The 11,207-nt window shown below is 22.5% G+C and overlaps 1 protein-coding gene across 2 annotated transcripts in view; it reads right to left on the reverse strand.

Moving 5' to 3' along the window:
- The window catches only part of LOC100867452 (protein brown), a 55,185-nt gene that overhangs the window by 374 nt on the left and 43,604 nt on the right, over positions 1 to 11,207 (reverse strand). Inside the window, exons 1-10 of one of the 2 annotated variants that reach the window (XM_003695751.4) lie at positions 5,569 to 5,941; positions 5,334 to 5,382; positions 4,645 to 4,825; positions 4,153 to 4,345; positions 3,398 to 3,587; positions 2,799 to 3,014; positions 2,604 to 2,706; positions 1,983 to 2,204; positions 973 to 1,214; positions 438 to 538 (exon numbers count right to left, since the gene is read on the reverse strand). In XM_003695751.4, the coding sequence (XP_003695799.2) occupies positions 438 to 538; positions 973 to 1,214; positions 1,983 to 2,204; positions 2,604 to 2,706; positions 2,799 to 3,014; positions 3,398 to 3,587; positions 4,153 to 4,345; positions 4,645 to 4,825; positions 5,334 to 5,382; positions 5,569 to 5,719 (1,648 nt within the window). In that variant the 5' untranslated portion in view covers positions 5,720 to 5,941. Of the gene's footprint in view, positions 1 to 437; positions 539 to 972; positions 1,215 to 1,982; positions 2,205 to 2,603; positions 2,707 to 2,798; positions 3,015 to 3,397; positions 3,588 to 4,152; positions 4,346 to 4,644; positions 4,826 to 5,333; positions 5,383 to 5,568; positions 5,942 to 11,207 lie in introns of those variants that run through there. The other variant, XM_086902731.1, reaches the window with a different exon arrangement.

Below are 11,207 nucleotides of genomic sequence, written 5' to 3' on the forward strand. Positions count from 1 at the left end.
TGATTTTTCATAATGCGTTTCGCTGTAAATTTTGATTAATTTAATATTCGAAATCATCAGGGGAAAAAAATCACTAGAAATTGAAAGAAAAAATACAAATATTTTTATCGAGTATATTTTAAATTTTTAAATTTTGATCAATATATGAAATATCTATGTTGATGACTATATCTATCACGATTGAACGCAATTAAAATGTTAATATTTTTTTGCCTTAAATAAATACGTAAAAAAGAAAAAAAAATCATAAATCAAAATTCAAATAAACATTGAAATTTGAATCGAATTAAAATTTTCTGCTCTCGAAATGGATGTAAAACATATCAAATTATAACTTGATTGAAATATCTCGCTTCAGATAAATATCTCTGCTACGGACAATTCTCCAGATGACATTGCGAGAGAGAATAATTTAATCAACGATGCAATGTACTCACCGATGTCGTCTATTCGTGACCAATAAATTATGGAAAGAGCTTCGTTCAGGTAAAAGAATATCGAGAAATATTTAAAACACGTCAGATACGTAGGCAGCGACCTGAAAATATCAACGTGTCAGTTTTATAGGTCATCGACTCGTAAAAAAAAGTTACGGGCTCGTTTTCTAACTGTGTACAAGCTTTTTATCGTCTGTTTAATTTTAAACATTCCAACGAAATAGTTATAAATTTTTAGTAAATTCATTTCTTCAAGCTATGCCACATTTATATATATATAAAAAAAAAAGGAAATATCACGTTCATGTTTAATTATTAATTCGTGCATCTGTGAAAAATTTAAAGTTGCAAAGATATAATTATTTTTTTTATAATCTTTAAATAAAATTATCAAATGTGATATGTTCAATTTGGTAACAAAAATTTATATCGTTCGTTTGAAATTGTAGTTTTATATAATAAAAATTTGTATATATATATATATATATATATATATATAATTTCTATTTTATTTTTATGTAGTATATATAAATACCTGAGATTGTAAAACATCCCAGCAGTTAGTAAAAATAACATGTCAATAGGTACCATGATTGATGTAGCGACATCGATATTCTCGATCATAATGGAAAACATTAAACCATATGCTGTGCCACAAATTGCAGCTGTCGATGTAATTAGACAGTAGAATAAAAAATTCAACAAGTCCACTTGACTTATTAAAATAAAATATATAATTGTTGTGAATATAACAGCCTTCAACGTAGCTTTTGGTACCTAAAAAATCCATTTATAGGCTATACACGTATTTGTAGTATTCTAGAGGCCAAAACATACACAAAAATTTCAATTAATGCTTATTTATTAAGCTGTAAACAATTTAAGTCTAATACAAACATCAATTGTTTACAACTTAATAGTTGAAAACTATTTTTTAGAAATAATAATAACTAATAAATAATCTATTTAAATCAGATTAGAATTTATTATCATTATACAATAATGTAAATAGATATTTATTTTACTTAAATGTAGTGAAATATTTTTTAAAGAAGGAATAATGAAAAAATATGTTGTTAGTTATTTGATATTAAAATAGCATTAATAGTTTTTTTGTAGACAGAGAGGTTATGTGAAGAAAAAGATCTTCATTTTTTTTAAATAGAAATCAATTTTTATGCAAAAATATGTTAATATTATTTAATATTAAAAAATCATGAAAAGTTTATCGTAACTTTGTAAAAACTTACTATATAATAGTAATCACTTTATATCAATGAGTTAATTTTAAATTAATATAAATATTTTAATACTTTTCTTATAAAAAATTAACAACCTATTACAAAAAAACAAACAACATTCTTTTCTTAATTTCATTATTATTTATTTCACATTTATTTAAATAAAATAGACAATCCAATCATAAAGTAATCATTATTACCACAAACCAAATAAAACTCATTCATACGAAATAGAGACAAATAAAGAATGAAACGAATTTTTATCGTAGCTGGAACATTGAATGTGAAATTATTGTACTATTACCAATCCGCAAAACGTGGCGACGTAATAGGGTCCACAACTATAAATGCCGTCCTCCCGCAAATAAATCAAAAGCTGGCCAGGGAATTCGTAAATCACGGAATAGGCGACCGTGAACGAAATTTCAGAACTCATCATGTACAAAGCACCCCTCGCGTTTTGCACACCCTCTTGCGTCCTTGGATTAATACCCGTGTAAAAAGTGGCTACTGCCACCATGGAGAGCTACGATTAATTTAAATTATTATCTATTTCTCTTCCGTTTTGTCGTTCATTTCCTTTATCACTTTTCTTTTCTTTTTTTTTTCCATTATTGGAAAGAATATTCGGAAAAATCGCGCTCCGAATCGCGTAATTTTGTGAAAAAGTGAACCCTAGATTCTAGTTACTTTTCTGGTTATTTTTCCGGTTACTATTCATCAAAATCTTTCTAAATGTTTCGAAGTTTTTTTTTTATTGTGATTTTAAAAGAAGGAAAAATTCTAATAATTTTATTATTACGCGCTGTAATTTTGTAAAAGTTGAACAGTGGTTTCTAGATATTTTAATTAATTTCGGCCACTATTAAAAATTTAATGAAATCAATTTTTCTTAATAAATAATTAACATAAAAATAAAACTTACGAAATAAGAAAACCATGAAATCCATCCCTCGAAGATCGTCCTTCGATTCTGAACCCATATTCTCCACGTTAACCAAAAAAATTGTCTCGTATATCCAGACTTTCTATAAATTATTTCCATTGTTAAATTTGTTCGAAGATTAATTTTATAATATTTATTAATTACTCCTTCCAAAAAAGTCTTTCGTCATATCACCTCTGTGGCTCGATTTCAAAGTATCTTGTGTTTTTGATTTCAGGTATCCTCGAGAGAGGAGATCGTGAGAATGCTCGACATATCTTATCGATAAGTTCATTGGGTCCAGTGTCCTCAGGGTTGGGATTTGTCGCGTACGTTATGGGGTTTCTTCGAGATAAGAGTTTTACGTAGTACTCGGATTCGTCGAAGCCAGCTGGGCATTCGTAATCTAAACTTTATTATTTTTTCGACATTTAGAATTGTATGAAATTCTTGTAAAAATTTGAGAAATCTAAATTTAATGTCGTTAACTTTTTTCCATATAATTTGCTATTAATGATTTAAAACGTTCGGTCTTTTAGATGATTCATCTTGTATATTATTTTAAAGAATAATATTTTCTTATCAATTATATTTCTATGTTTAGATAAAATTTGTTTGAAATTTTTCATGATAATATATCTAATTTTTTTAATACAAAAAATGGAAGAAATTATTTGTTAAGAAATTACTTTATGACAGATAAATTTTCAAATGATAATTTTAAAAAGTTGTTCATTTTATAATTACTGCGTTATAATTAAAAAAAAAAAAAAAAATAGTTAGAAATTAGATACCTTAAGAAGAATTTTGTAGCATCTTTCAAAGATCCAAAATAACCTGTTTTTCCATCGGATAGCAATAAGACATGGGTAAAAATATTATATATATCCATTCCTGGTTGATGAATCGTGCAAAATACTGTAGATTCCGAACTTATAATTCTCAATGCATTAATCACTTGTATTGCAGAGAATCTATCTAAACCTGAATAAATAAATTAACACAAATCAATTGATCATATAATAAATTTTATAAAATAAAATAAAAAAAGTTAATTATAATTTCACATTATAAGAGAAATTAATAGGAAAAATAAAAAGAAAAAAAATAATAACAATATAGTTAGAAGAAAAGAAAAAATATATTTTAACTTCTCAATAATAAACAATAAATAAATGTTACTCTAAAAAAAAATAAAACTAAGATATTTTAATATAAAAAAAATTTCCAATATTTTACTTTTTCTCGACTCTTTTTAAATATATTCTTTAATATCTTAAAAATTATATTTTCTTAAAAATAGAAAATCACCATAATGATATGATCAAACATTAAAAAATCATCCTTTATATCTTTCTAATATATTAAAATAAAATATTAAAATTGTAAATTAAGTAATAATAATAATAATAAAATATTAAAATGATTTTTTAATACTTCCAAAATTATATTCTCCTAGAAAAATTATACGACACGGTAAAATATTTTACAACTTCTAACATATCTTTCGTTTCGAATCGATATTTTTTTTTTCATAAATTTCGTTTACCCGTGGTCGGCTCGTCGAGAAACAGTATCTTTGGCCTATTAATCATCTCGCTGGCCAAGGAAACTCGTTTCCTCTGTCCACCAGACAAATTCGATATCAACACATCTTTGCAATCGATCAGGTTCAATTCCATCAATAATTTCATCGACAAGAATTTTCTTTGTGCTCTGCTAATATCCGTCTTCAAAGCACACTAAATAAATCAATTGTTTTATCGTAAATTGAGACAATTAATTTATCCATTATTTTCAATTATTCAAATAATATCAATATAATAACTTCAAAGCACTGGATAAATTGATTTATTATTAATTAATTAATATTTACTTATTATCTAAAACATCAATCTATTACAAGCTAATAATACTGATTCTTATTATATTTTTAATTATACCAATGTGCATTTTTAAAGCATTTATAATTGAATGAAATCGACTTTGAATTAGTAGGAATTTTTATTATATTTTTAATTAGAAATTTAACTTAAAATACCGAGAATAATAAATGTTCTTCCACAGTGAGTGAAGTTGGCAGAGCGTCGAATTGAGGTAGATAACTAGACATTACGGACATAATTGCCCGTGAAATGATTTGACCATTTATTGTTACCGAACCAGTTGTTGATTTCATTCTTCCTGCTAGAGTGGCCAAAAATGTCGTCTTTCCAGCACCACTGGAACCACCAGAGATACAATTGTATTGTATATGATTTTTAAATTTTTAATTATTAATTTTAAAATATAATTCCACTGTTTGTTCAATTTTCATTGAAATTGTAAAAAATTATTTAGGAATCATTTATTATAAAAAGTTTTTTTTCAAATCAATGGAATAAAAATTTGTATAATAATAGATATTTTATAATTATAATTATAAAATTTATAGGATAATTCAACTTTTTCTGTAAATAGAGAAAATAATATCAATGCTATCTATGATATTTTTAAATAAAAATTCGTAAATAATATTCTACACTTTATTACTTTCATTATATTTAAATATTACATATTATTGTAAAAGTAATTTTTGATATTTGTAAAGGTGATTGGAAAATTTTAAAACATAATTGTATATTTTTTAATATAATACTAAACCATTTTTCAATTTATTTTTTTTTTTCATTTCAATTAATTATCAGATTAAAAGTTACTAAAAATTATTAGTAACTTTTTTGTAAATACCTTGATCCCATTATAGCAACCAGATTCCCCGTCATAGCATAACCAGACACTAAAATCCACACATGATATGTATTATTCAAATAGTATAGTTTTATATTTCCCATTAAGAAAATTTTTATCAAATAGAAAATTTTTGCTTTAGAAATAAATAAAAAAATTAATGTATAATATTACCTAACATTATTATACGAAATTTTTATTTAAAAAAAAAAAAGTGTAAATTAATAACTGATACCTCCTTTCAAAATAGTCAAAGTTTCTTCGTACTCTCTTCTTTTGAATTTTTTGTAAATAGTTGTGAAAAAGTCTCGTTTCTGATGAACAGTCACTGTCAAATTATTCCAAATTATTGTATCTCCAGCATCTTGCAATTTTTCGGTAATCATCGTATTACGAAGATTATAAAAATATATAATATTTTTATACTATTTTGTTTTATGAGAAATCGTAATATGAATGAATTTTAGAAGTTAGCTACTTGGTTACTGGCGCCGTTTTATCATTGTTATCATGAAATGTCATTATAAAAACATGCCCTATCTCAATCAGAATAAGAGTATCTTTATGTAGACATGGTAGAGAACAAACTAATTAAAAGATTAGGTAAGAAATTGAAGACAATTGCATCTTTGTCTCGTACTCTTTTCCTGTAATAATTATAAAAATTTTTCATCAACTTCTTTTCATTTTTATGTAATATTTTGTATGTAATACAAATATAATATTTCGATGCAATGATTTAATCTCAGAAAGAAAAATAATCAAAATTAAATCAAATATATCCAATCGGAAATTAATATTTTATATAAATAGATTATTCTATAAGTAAATTATTCTCAAAAGCTTTTGTTAATATTCTCATAAACTATTCAGAAAATAAACTCAATAATAATAAATTGATTTATATAGATAATTACATATTTAATTTGTGAAAGATTAATTATTATCATATAATTTAATCAGTCTAAATATTTGTTTCTTAAAAAGTTATATAATTTTTAAATCTAATTTTCTTTCTAAAAAATTGATTTCTAAAAAGAAAAAAACATTTTACTGGTTTTGCTTAATTTCTGAAATGTTACTATTAAAGATAAATCATTTTATTTTTGAACTGATTTCTCATATTAATCGTTTGAATTCTAAAAAATTAATGACTCTCCAAGACATTTCTGTAAAGATTTTGAAAAATTAACTTCTATAAAACTAATCATTTAATATGTGAATAATAAAGTAGTTTCTAAAACTTATCACTTAATATCTGAAAATTTTACCTTTTCAAAAATTAAACACTAATTCTACATTTAGTATTCAAAATTAAAAATTCCTCAGAAATTGATAAGTTTAACTTCTCTGAGTGGTTCATACTTGTAAGATAATCTTCTCATAAAGATTTTAATTAGCCTAATAAAAAACAAAACTGAAAGAAGAACAAAACATGACTACAAACACATCACATTGATATATATATACACGTACTTATATAATATTCATAAATTCATTAAAAATTTCTTTTCTTTGACATATCCTATGATAAATCAAATATAAATTGCTGTACCGTTGTTAATGCATTTTGATTTCAAAGTAAGTAGGTTTAATTTTATTTGAAAGAATGAAATTCAATTGCGAAAAATCACTGAATTCTGGAATCGTCATGGACAGAATGAAAAACAGTTTTATCGTACCCTACGTAATTCCATTAAATGTCAAACGTATGCGTATAATCAAGAAAGAATCATCTCAGTGGCTCTCATATTTAACGAATCGATATTTTTTCAAATTAAAACATTTGTTTTAAAGCGGATGTAAATAAAATCGATAGGATATTTTAATCAATTTTTAATTCAATTTCTTTCATATCTTTCCTTTTTTTTAAATGAGATAATAATCGTTATGATTTATTAAAATATCGTAATACTATTTGCTTATGACTAATTATATTCTACATTACGTTATTTAATTATTAATATTAAATCGCCTATCATATCATCAACATCTATCACATTACGTAATTAACATGTCGAGAAGTCAATGTAAAATTCATCACTTATTATCAAGATATAATTTAATTATCAAATCAAAATGTAATTAATATTATTCTATAGGAATTATAAAATAAAATTAGAAAATAGGTAAAGTCACTGAAAATTATTACATCGTTTTAATTAACAATGAAAGTATATAAATTTCTACGTTAATTATTAAAAAAAAAAAAAAAAAATAGGAAATTAAAATAAAAAAAATTATCAAAAGATTACAATTTCTATCACATATTTATTATTATTATTATCATTATTTTATTTCTATATATTATAAATTTAAAAAAATAAATAATTTTGATAAATTAAAATTTTTACATAAATTATATTTTCTATATTTTTACTTTTATTATTACGAATTGAAATTTCTTGCAATGATGTTTAATTTAAATAAATTATTTTCAACTGTCAATGAGATTCGATTTGAAAAATAAAGAAACGAATTTCAGGTTAATTCAATAATAATATCAACTTAAAGAATCAGATTTGAGAAGCACCGCATTAAAAAGTGTCGGCACAGTGAACACGTGAAAAAGAATGCCGAGTCGTGAGTACCATTTTACGTAACAACGATTACACGCGCGATGACTATGAAATCGCGAATGAATGGCCTAAGGAACAAGCTCATAGCACGAAGCTGATGGGAATCAATCCTGAACGAAGTGAATCCTTATTCGTAAAATTTCTCGAAATGAATTCTTTTGACGAATAGAGAATAAAAATTCTCTTTCAACAATTCTTCTTCTATTTCTATTATTTTAAATCCTGTTGAAATTAATTTTTTTTTTTATCTATTATTAAAAATAGTTTTTATTTGTTCAACTGTTTATTCAAATAAAATCAATGGAATTGAATATTCGATTCATTGTAAAAGAAATTGATTCTGTTTGACTACAATATTTAATCGTAATCGATAGAATTGAATTTTACTTGTTACTTTATTATAGGAAAAAATATCGATTTTTTTCGTTAACTTTTTATTCATCGTATAAAGAATTATTATTTATTTGGAATTTTTAACATGTCGACTAATTGATTCCTCAACGATTAATAATATTGAAATATATTGTAAATTTTTTAACATTATTTTGAGTAACTTTTTATCATAAACGTGATTGATTTTAGTTTTTGAATATATGCAAACAATTTTCTTACACGTTTGCTTTCATAATATGCGATCGACCATTTACCAATTATATTTGTATATTAATTATATTGTTTTGTATGTGTTACAAACACATCACATTGATTGATAATTAATATTTATAACAAGTAAAATAATATTATATTATTATTATATAATATTATTATTATTATTATATATTATATAATAATATTATTATATTATTGCTGGTATTCATTGATATAATAAACTTAAGTTTTTTTTTTAAATCCGTGAAATAATAAAATAATGTTTTATAAATGATATTATCATTTATCTTTGTGGCAAAGGAAATGTTTTAAATAAATACTCGATATTTTCAAGAAGAATTTTAATATAATTTATATATTTTTATTCTCTGTATTATAGACAGATGTGTAGGGGTCATATAAAAATCAAATTTTTTTTTTTAACAAGAACCATGTATTTTTTGATGCATTGAAAGATACAGCATGTTTAAAAATATAAAAGTGTATTAAATCACTTATAGCAAAGAAATTATTATGTTAGGAAATATTTATTAATTAATTATGTCCTAAATTAATAATTTATCGATTTTCATAGTATGCTTTTTGTAGAGAATATCGAGATACATCGATTTATATATTAAAATATATGATTTCATTTTAAAAAAAAATTAATAGAATTACAATTTAATCTCGAAACCATTTAATTTTTGTTCAAAACATTTTTTAATAAATAATAAAAATAAAGAAGATATACAATTATGTGAGACACCTGGTATAATCCTGAATTTCTAGAATTAAAAGAATTATCGAAAAATGCTGCAAAAAAAAATGACAACTTTTATTGTAAATATGCATAAAATTAAGAAAACTGTAAATTATAATTTTAAATAAAATATTAAAAAAAAGAGAGGATCCAAATACAAAGTTGAACAAAATTTGGACAAAATTTTTATCTTGGAATTTCTGCCAATATTTGTTATTTAATAATTTTAATTAATATTTTTTCAAATATAACTTTAAAATTTAAACTTAATAACTCAAATAATAAAAAATGAATTTATCCTTGCATCACCTTCGCTATAAAGTTTTCAATTATCCTCAAAAACATTGATATCATTGAATGGAAAAATTATATAATAAGATAAGAAAATTATTAAAAATTATGGAATTTTTTCAATATTGTAATAATTAAATATATTTTCTCACAAACAAATTAAATTTAAAAACAATTTAAAAACAAACAAAGAAAATGAAGAGAACCAAGAAAAGTAATGATTTACAACAAATTATATTGAATCATTTTACTTTATAAATTATATATGTATATATATATATATAACATGCTTCTTATATAAATATAATCTCTATAATATATAATATGTATGAACAAAGTATATCTTCAACTAAAAAAAGAAAGAAAGAAAACGATAAAAAAAATGCAGAGACGCATGATTTTCATTTTTCTTGTTAAATACATATATTTTTATACATATATTAATTATAATTCGTATAAAAAACACTACTTATTATTTATCGATACATTAGAAAATGAATGATTTTTCAGGCATAATAATCATGTTTTTTAACGGAATATAAATTATTTATCGACAAATTAAAATTCAATATCACGTATATTTATAACGAACGATAATCAATTATTTTGTTAATTATCTTTTCAATTTGATTAACACTAGAAACACTATTCGATCCATTAGCAATGATACTAAAATATTTTTTGTTATTTAAAATTTTTCAAAATTAATAATAATTTTACAATTAATCTCAAGATCAAAGATATATTATAAAATAATAAAAATTGAGAAGTATATCGTTTTTTTATTTGAAAAAACATTAAAAATTGTTTACCTTTTTATTTTAAATAAAGTTAATTTGGATTGATTTGATCACGTATTTGTCATAATTATTCTAAAATTGTAAATCTGAAATTGAAAATTTCTGAGGGAAGTAAATTGAAGAGTTTTTTTATTTTTAAAATATTATATTTTTCAAAACTAATAAAAGAGAAATTTTAACATAATAAATTTTTTAATAATCGTGTTATCACATTTTATCTCTAAAAATTAAAATTAATGATTTTACAATGTTTTTTGTAATGTAATGAAGATTCTTTAATTAATTTAAAAAATTTAAAAAAGAAATTTTGACAAAATTAAAACTTTTCTGCTAGATATTCGAAACCTAAAAAAAAACTTTAGTATTTCTAGTGTTAAAATAAATGACAATAATATCCAAAGTTTTTCGTCGTTCGCGAGTTAAAAAACAAAAAAAAAAAAAAAGATTTATTCTTTTAACTATTATACTTTACGAAATTTTATTTACGAAATCAATAGGAATAATTCGTTGATTCGTGAAGGCTGTGAAAGAATCTTATTATTAATTACATGAAATAAGAATTCGTTGTTGCTTTTTCATTTTTCTTATTAAAAAACAGTGATGAAACTTAAGAATTAAAATCGATATAAAAATGGCTGGAATTAGTTTATTTATAACATTAATATTTAGTAATCTTTATCGGTTAAGGGGTAGAAATTAAGACTAGATTTTGAAATTCGATAAAATTTATCTTAATTTCACTTTCAAACGTTTAACATTTTTTTTCTTTCATTTAATAATATAAATTTAATTTTTCATAAATTCAATTGAAAAATTCAATAAAAAAAGTCTGTGAATTAAATATATTATAAAA

The sequence above is a fragment of the Apis florea genome, unplaced genomic scaffold (genome assembly GCF_048593485.1).
Source record: "Apis florea isolate Af1SG1 unplaced genomic scaffold, ASM4859348v1 contig_2272_pilon, whole genome shotgun sequence".
Lineage (NCBI taxonomy): Eukaryota > Metazoa > Arthropoda > Insecta > Hymenoptera > Apidae > Apis > Apis florea.